Source organism: Terrapene carolina, unplaced genomic scaffold (assembly GCF_002925995.2).
Source record: "Terrapene carolina triunguis isolate 2854851 unplaced genomic scaffold, T_m_triunguis-2.0 Scaffold676, whole genome shotgun sequence".
Lineage (NCBI taxonomy): Eukaryota > Metazoa > Chordata > Testudines > Emydidae > Terrapene > Terrapene triunguis.
This window is the reverse complement of record NW_020665027.1, coordinates 415,078-432,473: the sequence shown is the minus strand read 5'-3', so window position 1 is coordinate 432,473 and position 17,396 is coordinate 415,078. Positions and strand designations below refer to the sequence as shown.

Genomic DNA, 17,396 nt, shown 5'->3' with positions numbered 1-17,396 from the left:
TGTGCAAAGTTAGCTCCTTTCCAATAGTAGTTATTGTCTGGTGATTGGCTTTTGTCAAAGGAGGTGATGGCCTAAATCCAGTCCCAAATGGACAGGCATTTACATCACAGAGACCACCAATTGCCCTGCTGGTTGGCATACTCAGCAAAGAGCCCAAGGGCTGAATAGACCTGAAGACTAAAACTACCCCCTCACCCCTTCTGCCCAGGTGGGGATAGTCCAGGAGAAGCTACTTCCTCACTGTCTATGTTGCATAGAAGCTGGGGTTGAGAAAATGTCACTATCCAGGGGCTGCCAGTCTGACACCTTTTGCCTGCACTAGATTCACATCAAATTTATATTAAAAAAAAAATCATTTTAAAAGAGCGGGAGGCTGAAAGTTAAAGAGTCACACACATTTTCAGATTGTGGGTTCCACTGACCTGTGTATCATTACCAACACTGTTGCTGCTGCTGCTTGTGGCCTCTGGCTTTGCCCAGCATGTGGAGATGCTGCTCCAACTGCTGTCCTCTGCTGGTTCTTTTCCTCTCCAGGAGGCTGTTTAACTTGGAGGAGGCAGAAGGCACATGTACTGAAAACAGGATCAGTTTTATTCCCTCCTCTCCCCTTCTCTATGTTCCTCACTATCTCTGTTTCTCTCTTATTCCCACCACCCCCACCCCTACCCTTCTGCCTTCCTTGGTATTTCCTTACATGTCCCATCTCACAGTGCAGCCCCCACGTCCTGTACTGGAGAGTGAGGGTTGTAGTGATTATTCTTCCAGGGCTTTAGTGTCAGTGGGAAGTGCTGGGAAGTGTAACACATGCAAACCTTGGGATATCCATAGGCTAGAGAAGGCAATAGCTGAGAGATCTAAAACAGTGGTTCTCAACCAGGGGTACACGTACCCCTGGGGGTACGCAGAGATCTTCCACGGGGTATATCAGCTCATCTAGATATTTACCTACTGTTACAACAGGCTGCATAAAAAGCACTGGCGAAGTCAATACAAACTAAAGTTTCATACAGACAATGATCTGTTTATACTGCTCTATATACGATACACTGAAATTTAAGTACAGTATTTATATTCCAATTGATTTATTTTACAATTATATGGTAAAAATGAGAAAGTCAGCAAGTTTTCTGTACTAGTGTGCTGTGACACTTTTGTATTTTTATGTCTGATTTTGTAAGCAAGTAATTTTTAAGTGAGGTGAAACTTGAGGGTACGCAAGACAAGTCAGACTCCTGAAAGGGATACAGTAGTCTGGAACGGTTGAGAGCCACTGGAAAACACAGGTTTGAAATGCCCATGGTCTGTGGGGTCAGTTTGAAATCCTGGCAATATGGCTCAGCCCTCAAATGAAATTAGTTCCAGGGAGTTTACTGTACAAGACCATAATTACTAACCTTTGGCAGAAGTTGATTTTTTTAAATATAATTTCAGCAGATCATATCTATGTTTAAGCATTTTTTTTATTTTGATCGATTAAAATGTTAGCAGTTGGACAAAATTATGAGGTTTCAGCTTTTTTTATCAATTTAAATGTTTACAGTTGCAGGAAAGTATGTGGTCATCAAACATTAGGGGGTCAGGCAGTAGTTATTTAATGACAGTAGATGTTGAGATTCAAAAGTTAAAGCTTTGTAACTTTGGAATACAAATTTTCAACAACACATGTCAACATATACAAAATAGATACCCTTAAATCAAGCTCTCGTAAGTTTTCAAGCAGCATTTTTCATACTTTACCTATTTGTAAAAATTTTTTCATCAATTTCTGTTACTGACATTTACTAATAAAAATCCTAGCCTTCCGAGCCTAATAATAACTGAGGTCTCATCTGCTCTGCATGGATATGCAGGATGGGGGCCTGATTTTCAGAGATGCTAGCATCTGCAGCTTGCTTTGACTTCAGCACCTTTGAAAATCAGGCTCTATGTAAATGTAATGTTATAACACTCTTGTAATTAACCAAACCGAGCACTAGAGGTCACTGATTCAAAATGAAAAACAATCAGAAAATTCATTAGCGCTCTGGAAATGAAAATAAAAATTAAAACTCAAAGGGAAAAGCTAACACATTACACATAAGTTTATAGGGGTTGAACCTATCAGTGGTTTGAGCATTGGCCTGCTAAACCCAGGGTTGTGAGTTCAATCGTTGGGGAGGGGGGCGCTATTTAGGGATCTGAGGCAAAAATCTGTCTGGGGATTGGTCCTGCTTTGAGAAGGGAGTTGGACTAGTTGACCTCCTGAGGTCCCTTCCAACCCTGATATTCTATGATTTTATTGAACCCCATCCTGCAATGAGATTTGGACACTTCAGGAGATGGAGAATCCATCACTTCTCCTGGTAGTTTGTTCTGGTGGTTAATCACCCCCACTGTTCAAAATTTGTGCCTTACTATTTCTCATTTGAATTTGCACCAGCAAACAAATCTTTAGGGCCATTGCATCAACCCAGGGGGAGCAGACGCTCTGGGGAGCTGAGATCCAGGACTTCTGAATTTTTATTCTAAAGTTTCTTTCCATTTTACTTCAACAGGAAAAAGAGAGCGAGGAGAGACAACAAATAATTGGTGGATGTAATCAGACTTGTTCTGCAGTGACATCTGCTTTCCCATTGCCACCCATGCTCTGCTCCCTAGATCAGAGCTGCCCTGCAGCTTTTCAATAGCTCCAACATTTGGATTGCAGGTAGGTGTCTGTGGTGTGCCTTGCAAGCATACACCAGGCCTTGCACATTAGATAAGGACATGCATAGTTCAGTGCAGAGAAGTGTGCAGAGTGGGGTCCTGCTTTATTTAATGTACATTTTAAAGATGCACTGTTTTTTTAAAATGCACAGGTGTGGTGTGCATGGGAGACTTACCTCATTCAATGCAAGCCATGTCTCGTTCATGGAACCCTTTCTGTCTGCCTATCTGGGTGTGTGTTTACTACCTGAGTGGCTTATCTGATGTGCAGATAGTGAGGCAAGGCTCCTCTAACTCTCATCTCACTCACTGCCCATCCTGTGAGGGACACAGAGAATGAGGCGGGGTTCTGTGTAAACCCTCTACGGTAAAAAAAAGCCTGGGTGTTGAAAGTAGAAGGCATCTTGGGTGAAAGTGAAATCATAGAGTTCACAATTCTAAGGAAGAGTAGAAGGGAGTACAGCAAAATAGAGACAATGGATTTCAGGAAGGCGGATTTTGGTAAGCTCAGAGAGCTGATAGGTAAGGTCCCATGGGAATCAAAACTGAAGGGAAAAACAACTGAGGAGAGTTGGCAATTTTTCAAAGGGACACTATTAAGGGCCCAAAAGCAAGCTATTCTGCTGGTTAGGAAAGACAGAAAATGTGGCAAAAGACCACCTTGGCTTAACCACGAGATCTTGCATGATCTAAAAAATAAAAAGGAGTCATATAAAAAATGGAAACTAGGACAGATTACAAAGGATGAATATAGGCAAACAACACAGGAATGCAGGGGCAAGGTTAGAAAGGCAAAGGCACAAAATGAGCTCAAACTAGCTACAGGAATAAAGGGAAACAAGAAGAATTTGTATCAATACATTAGAAGCAAGAGGAAGACCAAGGACGGGGTAGGCCCACTACTCAGTGAGGACGGAGAAACAGTAACAGGAAACTTGGAAATGGCAGAGATGCTTAATGACGTCTAAGGTTTAGAAGATAAAATAAAAAAAGAACAAGTTAAAAATCACTTAGAAAAGTTAGATGCCTGCAAGTCACCAAGGCCTGATGAAATGCATCCTTGAATACTCAAGGAGCTAATAGAGGAGGTATCTGAGCCTCTAGCTATTATCTTTGGAAAATCATGGGAGACAGGAGAGATTCCAGAAGACTGGAAAAGGGCAAATATAGTGCCCATCTATAAAAAGGGAAATAAAAACAACCCAGGAAACTACAGACCAGTTAGTTTAACTTCTGTGCCAGGGAAGATAATGGAGCAAGTAATTAAGGAAATCATCTGCAACCACTTGGAAGGTGGTAAGGTGATAGGGAATAGCCAGCATGGATTTGTAAAGAACAAATCATGTCAAACCAATCTGATAGCTTTCTTTGATAGGATAACGAGTCTTGTGGATAAGGGAGAAGCGGTGGATGTGGTATACCTAGACTTTAGTAAGGCATTTGATACGGTCTCGCATGATATTCTTATCAATAAACTAGGCAAATACAACTTAGATGGGGCTACTATAAGGTGGGTGCATAACTGGCTGGATAACCATACTGAGAGAGTAGTTATTAATGGTTCCCAATCCTGCTGGAAAGGTATAACAAGTGGAGTTCCGCAGGGGTCTGTTTTGGAACCGGCTCTGTTCAATATCTTCATCAACGACTTAGATATTGGCATAGAAAGTACGCTTATTAAGTTTGCAGATGATACCAAACTGGGAGGGATTGCAACTGCTTTGGAGGATAGGGTCATAATTCAAAATGATCTGGACAAATTGGAGAAATGGTCTGAGGTAAACAGGATGAAGTTTAACAAAGACAAATGCAAAGTGCTCCACTTAGGAAGGAACAATCAGTTTCACATATACAGAATGGGAAGAGACTGTCTAGGAAGGAGTACGGCAGAAAGGGATCTAGGGGTTATAGTGGACCACAAGCTAAATATGAGTCAACAGTGTGATGCTGTTGCAAAAAAAGCAAACATGATTCTGTTGTGAGCAAGACACGAGAAGTCATTCTTCCACTCTACTCTGCGCTGGTTAGGCCTCAACTGGAGTATTGTGTCCAGTTCTGGGCACCGCATTTCAAGAAAGATGTGGAGAAATTGGAGAGGGTCCAGAGAAGAGCAACAAGAATGATTAAAGGTCTTGAGAACATGACCTATGAAGGAAGGCTGAAAGAATTGGGTTTGTTTAGTTTGGAAAAGAGAAGACTGAGAGGGGACATGATAGCAGTTTTCAGGTATCTAAAAGGGTGTCATAAGGAGGAGGGAGAAAACTTGTTCACCTTAGCCTCTAAGGCTAGAACAAGAAGCAATGGGCTTAAACTGCAGAAAGGGAAGTTTAGGTTGGACATTAGGAAAAAGTTCCTAACTGTCAGGGTGGTTAAATACTGGAATAAACTGCCTAGGGAGGTTGTGGAATCTCCATCTCTGGAGATATTTAAGAGTAGGTTAGATAAATGTCTATCAGGGATGGTCTAGACAGTATTTGGTCCTGCCATGAGGGCAGGGGACTGGACTCGATGACCTCTCGAGGTCCCTTCCAGTCCTAGAATCTATGAATCTATAGAGCAGGGGTAGGCAACCTATGGCATGCGTGCCAAAGGCTGCACGTGAGCTGATTTTCAGTGGCACTCACACTGCCCGGGTCTTGGCTACTGGTCCAGGGGGCTCTGCATTTTAATTTAATTTTAAATGAAGCTTCTTAAACATTTTAAAAACCTTATTTACTTTACATAATAATAATATATGTGGAGATATACCATCTCATAGAGCTGGAAGGGACCCTGAAAGGTCTGCGAGTCCAGTCCGCTGCCTTCACTAGCAGGACCAAGTACCAATTTTGCCCCAGATCCCTAAATGGCCCCCTCAAGGATTGAACTCTCAACCCTGGGTTTAACAGGCCACTGCTCAAACCACTGAACTATCCCTCAACAATAGTTTAATTATATATTATAGACTTATAGAAAGAGATCTTCTAAAAACATTAAAATGTATTACTGGCACGCGAAACCTTAAATTAGAGTGAATAAATGAAGACTCGGCACACCACTTCTGAAAGGTTGCCAACCCCTGGCATAGAGGGAGGGTCTCCCTCCTATGGACCTTGTGAGGGACATGGTGGTGTGTGGCCTTTTCTCTGTGTTTTTTCTTTTAAAAAAACACCCATCCTAGGAAATTCTATTTAAAAAACTATGTTAAATGAATGTTAAGTAGGCTTGGAAGAATTCAATTTTTATCGGTAAATGTTAATAAATGTCAATTTCACTGTACATACACAGATGAACAAATATTTCCAATGATAATAATCAAAATTTACAAATAGGCAAAGTAAGAAAAATGCTGCTTGAGAAGTTATTAGGATATTTACTTTATATATTTTGACATGTGAGATTGTCAATTTGTGTGTCAACAGTTCTAGAGCTTTAGCTCTTTGAATCTCTGTCTACTGTCATTAAATAACTATTGTCTGATACAAATGTGACAATTGAAATACATACACATTTAAATTGTTTCAAAATAAACATTGATACGATCCATTTAAATTCGTAACAATTCTGCTAAGCCTAGTGTTCAGGTTACATGGGGAAGTACCCCAAAAGTAGGAAATATTTGCCTCTATTCATTTGATACAGTCTACAAATGCATGAACATGTGTTATTTCCGACTAGACAATGTACAGTGTTTTCTGCAGCCTAGAAAGAGCAGTGGATTAAGCAGTGGCTCTTAAGGACATCATTGTGTGTCTTGTGTATAAATGCCTTTTGTACTCTTTCTGGCATGCATAAATTATTACCCATGAGAATCTCAATGTTCTTTTAACATAATGTTTTCAGTGACGTCAGTATTAAGATGCATCTGCGAGGGAAGTGTAGCTCAGTGTGAGAATATGATAAAGGAGGTCTTTGAGACACCTCCCTTGGCTGTGGAGATAAGAATAGCAGTACCTAATGGGCAGCTAAATAAATTCTGCCTGAGAGCTTCTGCCCATGCTTAGGTCAGCCTGAAAGTTGTAAACCATTTCAAAGAGCTGCCTGAGACCAGAACTGTTCTGAACAGTCCATTTAGGAATAGCTCGCCACAGCTTACAAATCCAAAAGTCTGTTCACTAGTGTGCGGGATCGTGAGGCTGAAGTTACCTCTCTATTGTAAGTACTTATATGGCTCCTATTATTATAGCATTTCAGCACTTTACAATCTTTAATGTCACAACAACCAGTGAGGGTGAGGTAGGACAGGGCTATTATCGAAACTGAGGCAAACAGGTACGAAGAGACTTGACCAAGGTCAAATGGGAAATCTGGGGCAGAGTATGGAGTTGAACGTGGGTTGTTTAAGTGCCCAGCTAGCACCCTCACCATTGGACCAGCTCTCTCTCTAGAAGAATTGAGCCTGCACCCTCTTGCGTACAAAGCAGAACACGTCCCCCATTCCACCAAGTCCAGGAGAGGGGAAGTCAGGTTGAATTTTGGGGAGAAGTGAAGGGTCAGGTCCATCCTTGGGGAGGGCTGAAGGGTACAGTTTGGCTTGCAGGGACTTCTATGAATCTTTGCCCCTTTCCCCACATTGATCCTGACACTTTGTTGCCCCCATGGGAGGTGAGTGATGTGTAATTAGCACTGCACAAACATTAATGAATTAATCCGAACTACCAAGTTGTGTTCCTGGTCCCTGCCAAAGATGGGAGATGCCCATAAGCAAGCTCCTTAGGGCAGGGACCATGTCTCTTCACATGTCTGCAAAGCACACAGCTCCTTAAGATCTTCCCAGGCAGGCAACAATAGTAATTCAGCCTCCCGCTGTGTGACATCTCCCTTATTCCTTTGCCTGCTGCATGCACAGAAAGGGACCGTGTCTCTTTAAGCTTGGGGAGAGCTGCCTTGCCTGAGTGAGGTTGGGTTCTGGTTACTGTGAAGAATCCAGGTGACATGTGAGGCTAAGGGGCGGGGCTTCACCTGGCCCCCAGGTGAGAGCGATATGGGCTACAGTTCCCTAACGTCTGTGTCTCTTCCTCCCTTGCCGTGGCTTAGGCTGGCTCCTTTCATTCACCCGCAGTCTTGGAATGAAGCTGTTCCCTGAACAATGGCCCGGCGAGGGTGTAAGGCAGCGTGACTTCCCGGAGCAGGAAATGCCAGCGACTGTGATGCCGGTGAGTATAGCAGGGCTTGGGCTAGGACTAGGACTCTTCCTTTCTAGGTTTCTGGGGATGAGGCTGCGAGTCTCTGATTATCCCCAGACTGGGTGCAGATTGGCAGCCCTAGGGCAGGCTTCCCCACCTGAATCATGACTTGGGAAGGGGGAGCTCTTGAGGCCCCCGTTCAGCTGGGATCACTCCCTGTTGAGATTTGAGCATATGTCTGAGACATCCCATGCACACAATTACTTTCACCTGAGCACCGAACTTTCCAGTTCTTCCTCTCCTGGTGTTGGCTGGGCTGGGCTTGGCTTGAACTTGTGACCTAGAGGAGACAGGCTCCCATCAAAAGCCATGGAGTTCAGAGATGCCAAGCTGGCTGTGTGTATTTAACTCCCCTTGTTACATTTTGTAGCTCCTACCATAAGCAGGGTTCTCCTGCACCTCCTTCCCCATTAGCCTGTAGCAGGCTGCTACAGATGCTGATCTTGGTTGGTTACACAGGTAGATTTGGAGTGATGACTCTATTTGCTTCATTGGTGTTACTGTAGGTCTCTGCTGGAGTGACTGAGATTGGAATCTGGCCCACTAATTGCCTTAGTTCTGGATTTCCTTGGAGGGATTTTGTGTGTGTGTTTAATCCCCGAAGCACCTTTAAGATAATACATATTGCATCTGGTTACAAAGAATCCAAGCTCAAAAAGGCTTAAATCAGATCATTTATAACCTTTGGAGTGTAGCCGTATAGTGGTGGTGTTTCCTATTTTTGTGCTTCTAGCTCTATGATAGTTTATCATCACAATCCACCAACAGAGGAGTATAAAAACTCCTAGACCATAAATCCTATCTGGATCTTGCCCATCCCTTGTCTGGAACAGGGTTTCCCACGCTGATGTGGTGACACTCACAACTTGCCAGGTGCATAAAAGTTTCACCTAATGCAGGAAATGAAACAGTTTGCACCTGCCTTCTCCTTTAATATGAGGGAGGAGGGTGAGACCTGTGGAGAATAGAACTCCCAGAATGCAGTGCTCTCTTGATCCAAGTGAGATGCACCAGACTCTCTCCACCCCACTAATTTAGTCTGACTTGCTGCAGGCATGCAGGAAAGACTGTGGCTGGTGTATTTCCCATACATCAGACCCCGCTGATGCACCGTAGCCCGTACCCTGATGGCACTGAGCAGATGTGACTAATGTTTGCGGCTCCCAGAGTGTCTGTGTAGGAGACTGAAATAGACAGAGCCCTCTTCCTCTTCTTGCCTTTGCAGCCCTCATGTGACTAAGCGTGTGGTGCTGTGGGTTAGCAGCGCAGGGTCCACAGAGGCAAAGGGTGTCTACTGCTCAGAGCTGCCATCCTGGGCCTTTTGATTCTGTGCAGCTGGGTTTCCGGGGGACCCTGCCATGGGCGTTAGTCACGTAAAGCCGGCCTGTCTGAGAGAGCTGCAGGCTATGCTGGGGTGTGGCTGCCCTTTCAGGTTTCTGGCAATTGTTCTTGTGTTGCTGCACCCCAGAGAAAAGCAACAGGGCCCTGTCATCAGCACTGGTCCTATCGCAAACAGCACAACTGCATGCGGGGGGCACCATGCAGATCAGCCCCATCTCCCCTCCTGATAAGGGGGCTGGGACGGGGAATGGCAAACTCCTGATCCCATACACGTCCCCTGTTATCATGGCTCATGGCAACTCTCTGATCTCCCACCTCCACTCTCTGCCCCCCAGTAGTCTTTGGGGCACTCTCGCCTGAGGTCCTGCCATCGCAGAGCCCAACTTGTGACTCCGTGCAGGCCTCCTGCTGAAAGGAATGTGAACGATCAGGGTTTTGCTGGGCGGTACCACGTGACGTCACCCACCCGAGGGCGGTGGCTCAGCCGGCCCTGGTGTGTTTACTGTACACAGAGACGATAGCTATGGAATTGAGATAACCGCACAATAACACTGTAGAGTGCCAGCCTGGGTGTAACGAATACGCCGCTCGGGCTCAGCAGGCTCCGAACGGGCTCTGTCTGCCTCTGTTGTTAACAGGGCCAGGCCAAGAGCACCAGTCTCCATTACCCACCTGTTAGCTTTCGAAACAAACAGCTTTGTGCTTTCTCTCACGCTGCCCCACACGCCTGCAAGGCCCTCCCTGTAATCGCTCACAGAGTTACCTCACTGTCCGCCTTCGAATCTCGCCACAAAACTCTCCTTTGCCGTGAGGCCTACAAAAAAACCGACTGGTGTCCTGAGACCGCTGCCAACGGCAGAGCAGGATGGCCACGTTGTGCTCCCCTATCGGTCTGTCTTTTCATTGCTTGTTTTCAACCGTGAGCTTTTGGGGGCACGGCCCATTGTTTTGTTCTGTGTCTGTACAGCGCCTAGCGCAATGGAGTTCCTGCTCCTTGACCAAGAACATAAGAACAGCCGCACGGTGTCAGGCCAATGGTCCATCTCGCCTAGTATCTTGTCTCTGACAGGGACCAGTGCCAGACTAGGGCTCCTAGGCGCGAAGATAATAAAAATAATAAATGTAAGGTGTTCAGAGAGATGGCACCCCCTCTGCCCCTTATGAATTTCCCCTGGATACCATGCTTTTCAGGCAGTGTCTGTCCATGTCTGGAAGGCAGGCGGGGGCAGCCTGTTGAGCCGCCCACTAGAGTTCCACTGGAAAGAGGTTCTCCCTGCTGACTACTTAAGCAATAGCCTATTGGACCTAAGGGGCCACGTCGTATACAATAATACACGTATGCTAAACACGCCTGACTGCTCGAGCTACACTGTTCCATGTCTAGACACTTACATGGTCGCCGTCGTATCTGAGCACCTCATGTATATTAATGAGTTAGTCTTCACAACACTCCTGTTGGGGGGAGTCATTGTCACCCTCCTTTTACAGGCGGGGATGCTGAGGCACCGGGAGACTAAGTGATTGGCCCAAGGTATCACTGGAAGTCCTGGGAATAGAACCTAGATTTACTGGGTCCCACTCCAGTACCTTAACCCTTAGGCCATCCTTCCTCCGTTAAACTGCCCGACCCGTCCTTAACACCACTGTGGCAGCTAGTACAGCTTTTTTTGGTAGGGTTGGGTGTCTAGTGTCCTATGTGCAATGTGGCTGCCAGTCTGGGTCTCTGGCTGGCTTGTAGCAGACAACAGGGCTTCCACATCAGAAAATCCACCCTCCAGAAGCTGGCCCTGACTGATCCCCTCTTGTTAGCAGCCTCCGCAGAGGCCAAGGGAACTGAAGTGGGGCTGTGGTCAGGGCAGCTGTTGCTCATGCAATACCTCTTCCGTGCATGAACAGAACTAAAAACTCATGGGACACCGCGTGTGAGCACAGAGACGTGGCACGGCCCTGTGGTATTTTGTCACTTGTTTTCTGCTTCCCAGCATGCAGAGGCTGTTGTGCCTTGGATGTGGCCTCCAAGGCTGGGAAATGACCGGCAGGCAGCTGGCGACATAGACTTGAGCAATAGGACGTGCCACTTTGGGGAATGTGCTTTGCTGCTGTTACCTACTTCTGAGGGAGCAGGGTTGGGCGTGAAGCTGAAAACACCCATTACAAGAGAAGCGTAGGGAGGTGGTAAGAATTGTGCCAGGATTTAGAGCCAGTTAAAATGACCAATTGCATATTGCATAGGCGCCCGGAGGCCCCACTCAGGATCGAGCCCCGTTGTGCGGGTGGGTGCTGTGGGAATGCATAGTAAGAGAGCTTGTGTAAGTTAAGACAATGCAACGAGTGGGTGTGACCGAGAACTGGGGAGGTAAGAGTGTGCTGGCAGCATGGTGTTCCACGGATCAGCTACAAGCACCTTTTGCAGGCGTTGAGTCTGTTTTATCCATCCATGGAGTCTCTGCAAGTAGTACGGCCAGTGCTAAGGGGCCGAGAGAATTTCTGCCTCCTGCCCAGTTTGGCTATCAGAATCCTTCCCCCTCCCACCCTACACACACAGGAAATGTTGTGTCTTTCCCTAAAAACAATCTTAGTTTGAGAGAAGTGAGGTTGGAGGTAGCGTTCTCTAATAGTTCAAGTAGGAGCCTGGAAGTTAGGGTTTCTAGGTTCGGTTACTCTGCTACTGCCACTTGGTGTGACCTTTGGCTTGTCACTTCATCACTGTGTGCCTCAGTTGCCCCATTTCTAAACCAGGAGTGACAATACTGACCAGCCTGGCTAAGACAAATTCATGTTTGTGCAGGACTTTCAGATCTTTCAAGTGAGGCTGTAAGTGCAGAAAAGGCTTAAATTGTGGCGGTCCCGCGCCCCGGCGCCTCTGAATTGCTGCATCCGTTATGAATGTAAAAGAATTGCTTGAGACCCAGCACCTCATTGCTTGAGTCCTGAACCTCTTTCATTACAAATGAAGCACTGGTGCAGAGTATTCAATTTCCATAATAATCAGCCTTGCTCCAAAACGAGCTCTGACCTCCAGTCACTCTTATGGTTTCTGTAATTCTTCAAGGCAGAGGTGGGGTTGGGAGAACGTGCTGGATTTGGGATTCTGTGACCCCTCTACGGCCATTTTCCATAGCAGTTGCATTTTGTGAAACAGTTTTTCCGTGACCTAACCCATTGTTTCAAAAGGGAAATTTGTCAAGACACATAATTTACAGTGGGTTCTGACAGCACTGACTAATAATCCTACCCTGTGGGGTAGATGATTAAATATCATTATCCCTATTTCACAGATGGGGAAATTGAGTCACAAAGGTTAAGTGGTCTGCCCAAGGCTCCGCAGCCAATCGGTGGCAGAGCTGGGATTAGAACTCATGAGTTCCTGGCCCTGTGGCCGTGCTCCAAACCATGCTGCCTGTGTGTGTTTCAACCTGACAGTCTTCAATGCCAGAGCATGGTGCTTTGATTACACTCAGTCCAGAGGAGTTTATAACTTAAGGACCTGACCCGGTTGGGTGCTGAGCCCCTTTGGGCCCCACTGGCTTCTCTAGGGTGCTGGACTGGTCCCTATGTTCTCGGTTCTACCTGCTGGCTCTGACCTGGTTTTTCCAGCGCCGTCTCTGCTGGCAACTGGCTCTTCTCAGTGTAGCGCTGTATAAAATACAGTGTCCTGCCTCCGGAGACCCCCCCGCCCCAGGAACTGCTAAGGGAGAAAAGAGAGAAGCTGCTGCCGGCTCCCAAGGTCTCCGGCTTCTACCAGAGCATCCCGGCTGCTGTTAGGGTTCAAGGAGCAGTGCTGACCTCAGTCGGGGGCTGGGGAGTGTCGAGGGCTCACTCAGTTCCCACCCTGCAGTCTGATTTGGGTGAAATCTTCCCCCCACTCAGTCGCTGCTGCTAACTGTCCCTGCAGATTGGCGGACTGTGAAATCCACTGCTCAGCAGCTGATGGCTCCACTCATATCAACGCTGCCGGCAGCCACTGCCGAGAGCCCTGGGAGTCATGCATCTGCCACGTTCCCTGCAGCCCTTTCTCTCTGCTCCTTCCTTCCTCTGGTGTCCTATGCACTAATCAAGTCCTGTCCTGCCATTTGCTTCAGCCTGCCTCTCTCTCAGGGTGCCCGCTGGCTCAGCTGCCCTCCAGCGGCCTTCCCCCTCGGTGCCAGAGGCAGTGAGAGGTGAGATAGGTGGAGTGTGAGCTGGCTGGAGTCCCATAGGCCTGGGGCTGGCCCTGCTGATGCTAGAGACGGCCAGATACAGATTTTTGGGGTGGATCCAAATGTTGCAGCTCTGGGTCCCTTGTGCCCTGCCCCCAGGCTTCCTTCCCATCCCTTGTGCCCATGTGATAGCTATGCTCTGGGAGCAGGCAGACTGGTGGTGCCGTGCCCCTTACATGGGGGGGCCGGGGAGAGGTGATGGGGAGCCCTCTGGTACCGCAGCGCAGGTGTGAGCTTGGGAGCTGAGCCCACTCTGCAGGGAGCCAGAATTCTATGCTGAGATAACTGGTGCCAAGTCGCTGGCTTCCCCACCCCTCCCGTGTGTGGGTCTGGATTCTCTAGGGCCTACTGGGGCTGGCCTACCCGTACGCACCTGCCATGTTACACGCAGGGACAGGAAGGGAGCTGCTGCCCCTGACACAAACCCGTTCAAATTCCCTCTCTCACAGCAAGCCTCGTGCACGAGTTTAGCGCTCACACCAGTGAGGGTCTGGCAGCGCTGGCCGGAGATGGACAGCACTTCCCTGCAGCATGCACAAGCTGCTCCCCCTGTGCAGCCAGATACCTCTGCCGGTGCAGCGTGCTCCTTGCTTTCAGCCTCCCGTCCTACCCCGACGACATCACTGCCAGTGCACCTCCGTCCTGGCTACATCCCCCTCTGCTGGTCCAGCCCTGAGCCCAGCTAAGGAGCATATGCTGATCTGTGCCGGGGTTCTGTACTGTGCGCAAACGAGAAACCTTTCCCCGGATCCCACTCCTCGCCGACCAGGGAACTTGTGAGTTGGGGGAGCTGTACGCGCTACGTCCCATCCTGGCGCATCAGTGGCTCTCGGCCTTCCCAGACCACCGTGCCTCTTACAGGAGCCTGATTTGTCTTGTGTACCCCAAGCTTCACCTCACTTATAAACGACTTGGTTACGAAATCAGACCTAAGAATACAAACATGTCCCTGCACACTAGGACTGAAATATTGCTGACTTTCTCATTTTGTCTGTATGACATTGTAGTTTGTGCGGACTTCGCTAGTGCTTTTTATGCAGCCTGTTGTAACACTAGGCAAATATCTAGATGAGTTGATGTACTCCCTGGAAGACCCGTGTACCCCCCAGGGGTACGCGTACCCCTGGTTGAGAACCACTGCTCTACGTGGAATCAAGCCACCCCTTCCTGGCTTGCTGGGTGTGTTTTCTGATGGCCCTGCTGCTTGCAAGTTGAGTTTCCCTGTTGAATTGTTGTCTGTGTTTTCCCGGTTGAGTGCTGCTAAGAGACCAAGCCTTGTCCAGCCCCGCTGGCAGTTGCAGGCATTGCTCTGACAGGTGATGTGTGAAGAGAGGCGCTGATGAAGCGGGGAGGCAGCTGCCAGTGATGAGAGCTGCTGATCTGTCTGTCCAAGGCAGATGGTGCCCAGGCAGTGCTGCTCTGCCAAGGTGCTAGTCCTGGCAGCCTCTGTGCAGGGGGATGGCAAGTGCTGATGATCAGACAGTCCCTGGGTGAAAGGGAAAGTGATCTCCCCCGGCCCCCCCACCCCTACATGCTTGTTTCCTCGTACCTAGACGAAGCAGGCTTGGAGCTGCACTGGAGCTCTGCCAGCTGGAGAAGAGTGGGATTTATACGAGGCCTTGATCAGGATCTGGGCCTTGTGCTGGGTGCTGCGCAAACAGGTGGATACAGTCCCTGCCCTAGACAGGAGACACCTGGCTGATGAAATGGGGCGAGAGGGCAGCGCTCAGGTACCTTGCTGCATAGGTATTAACCACAGTCCAGCCATCAAACAGGGGCCGATCGCTTGCATGCATCCTGGCAGCGGCCTATCTGGCTCGGGGATGGGAAGCAGAGACGAGAGGCTGGTGGGCTGATGGAGCAGTTCAGGGAGGCTGCGCTGTGGGCGGGGGTGTGGTAGAGAATTTGTGAGGAGCAGACACGCGGGTGGTCCCACCAGCTGGGTGGAGGAGGTGATGGGGAGCGAGTGGCTGAGCTGTGAAGGGCCAAGGCTGAGACGCTTGGACTCGATGCCCAGGAAGAAGGGGAGCGAGGAGACATGGTGCCAGTGTGACTGGCAGGGAAGATGGCCCTCGCCGTGTTAGGGATGGATTGGGGGTGGGGAAGGCACGATGTGAGGCCTGGGCAAGAGACAGAAGGAAAAGGATGGAGCTGAGAAATGCTGGGTGGGGGGAGACAGTGAGATGTGGACAGCCTGAGTGTGTGGGGGCGGAGCGAGGAGTCTCTGCTGACTGGAGGCGGGCCTGGTTGCTGGAGAGGACGGTTGTTCACTCAGCATGCGGTGACGGAGAACAGGGGCTGTGGAGAGGCCTTGGGAGGAAAGGTTGAGGGCTGTTTTGGCCACATTGACCAAGCTGATGGTGACACAGGCCGAGATGCAGGGTTGGGCCAAGGGAGACGGGTGGATCAGAGCCATTAGAAATAGGAGAGCCCTCCGTCATCCCATGTGGCCCATCTCCCCAGAGGCCAGTGCAGGGGCTTATTCCCTCCAGATCCCTCCACAGGGCTCTGTCTCAAGCCATGGGGGCTGGCAGAGTGGCCTAGATCTATGGGACAGCCTCCTCCATTCCTCTGTGAGGTGGGGCTGCTGGCATGGGTCTTCCAGGAGAGGTGCCTGGGGGAAGGTTGCTCAGAACTTGCTTGTGGGCTGACAGACCCGCCCTCCCTCCCAGGGGCATGCGAGCGTGCATGCTGGCACTGCGGCTGAACGGGATTTGTCTGATCTCTGACTCTTTTCCCCCTTCTCCTCCCACCGCAGGGGAGTCCGGTCCAGCTGAACGGTGTGACCCTGGAGTCTGAACACCCGCAGTCCGTGAGCCAGCCCCAACCTGCCTTCCAGATCCAGCCCGTGACCCCGGACCCTGCCCCCTGCCAGCCCAGGGAGACGTGGGGTGGGAAGTACGAGTTCCTGCTCTCCTGCATCGGGTATTGCGTGGGGCTGGGCAACGTCTGGCGCTTCCCCTATCTCTGCTACCGCAATGGAGGAGGTGAGTCCCTGCAGGCCTCTTTGCTGCTATGTCTGATAATGCTGGACTGAAGCAGATGAGAATAGGTAACTGATCCCTTCAGTGGGAAGCATCTGCCTTCGGGTCACGTGATCACACTCCTCTTGCTCTGGAACTAATGCCTGGATCCATCAGGTGGTGGGAAGCTGGTGATGAGCAGAGACAGAATATCTACTGAGTCCCAGACGAAATCCGAACGGATGGTGCTGTTTGCATGGAGCCGTGTTTGTCTAATAGCAGGGCCACTTGTGGGTGGTGGCATGGCCTAGCGGGTAGGGATCTGACTGAGTCAGGGTACCTGGGTTCTGTTCCCACCGCTGCTCCTCAGAGATGCTGAGCGGTTATCATGTCTCCCCTCCGTCTTCTCTTCTCCAGACTAAACAAACCGATTTTTTTCAATCTTCCCCCATAGGTCATGTTTTCTAGACCTTTAATCATTTTTGTTGCTCTTCATAGAATCATAGAATATCAGGGTTGGAAGGGACCTCAGGAGGTCATCTAGTCCAACCCCCTGCTCAAAGCAGGACCAATTCCCAACTAAATCATCCCAGCCAGGGCTTTGTCAAGCCGGGCCTTAAAAACCTCTAAGGAAGGAGATTCCACCACCTCCCTAGGTAAAGCATTCCAGTGCTTCACCACCCTCCTAGTGAAATAGTGTTTCCTAATATCCAACCTAGACCTCCCCCACTGCAACTTGAGACCATTACTCCTTGTTCTGTCATCTGCCACCATTGAGAACAGCCGAGTTCCATCCTCTTTGGAACCCCCCTTCAGGTAGTTGAAAGCAGCTATCAAATCCCCCCTCATTCTTCTCTTCTGGAGACTAAACAATCCCAGTTCCCTCAGCCTCTCCTCATAAGTCATGCGCTCCAGACCCCTAATCATTTTTGTTGCCCTCCGCTGGACTCTTTCCAATATTTCCACTTCCTTCTTGTAGCGTGGGGCCCAAAACTGGACACAGTACTCCAGATGAGGCCTCACCAATGTCGCATAAAGGGGAA

At 48.9% G+C, this 17,396-nt stretch overlaps 1 protein-coding gene across 1 annotated transcript in view; it reads left to right on the top strand.

Annotated features, from left to right (window-relative positions):
* The first annotated feature begins 2,554 nt into the window (after positions 1-2,554).
* Positions 2,555-17,396, top strand: part of LOC112125141 (sodium-dependent proline transporter-like) — a 36,518-nt gene continuing 21,676 nt past the window's right edge. Inside the window, exons 1-3 of the mRNA XM_026659796.2 lie at positions 2,555-2,686; positions 7,702-7,820; positions 16,149-16,377. Of these exons, the coding sequence (XP_026515581.1) occupies positions 7,734-7,820; positions 16,149-16,377 (316 nt within the window). The 5' untranslated portion in view covers positions 2,555-2,686; positions 7,702-7,733. The remainder of the gene's footprint in view (positions 2,687-7,701; positions 7,821-16,148; positions 16,378-17,396) is intronic.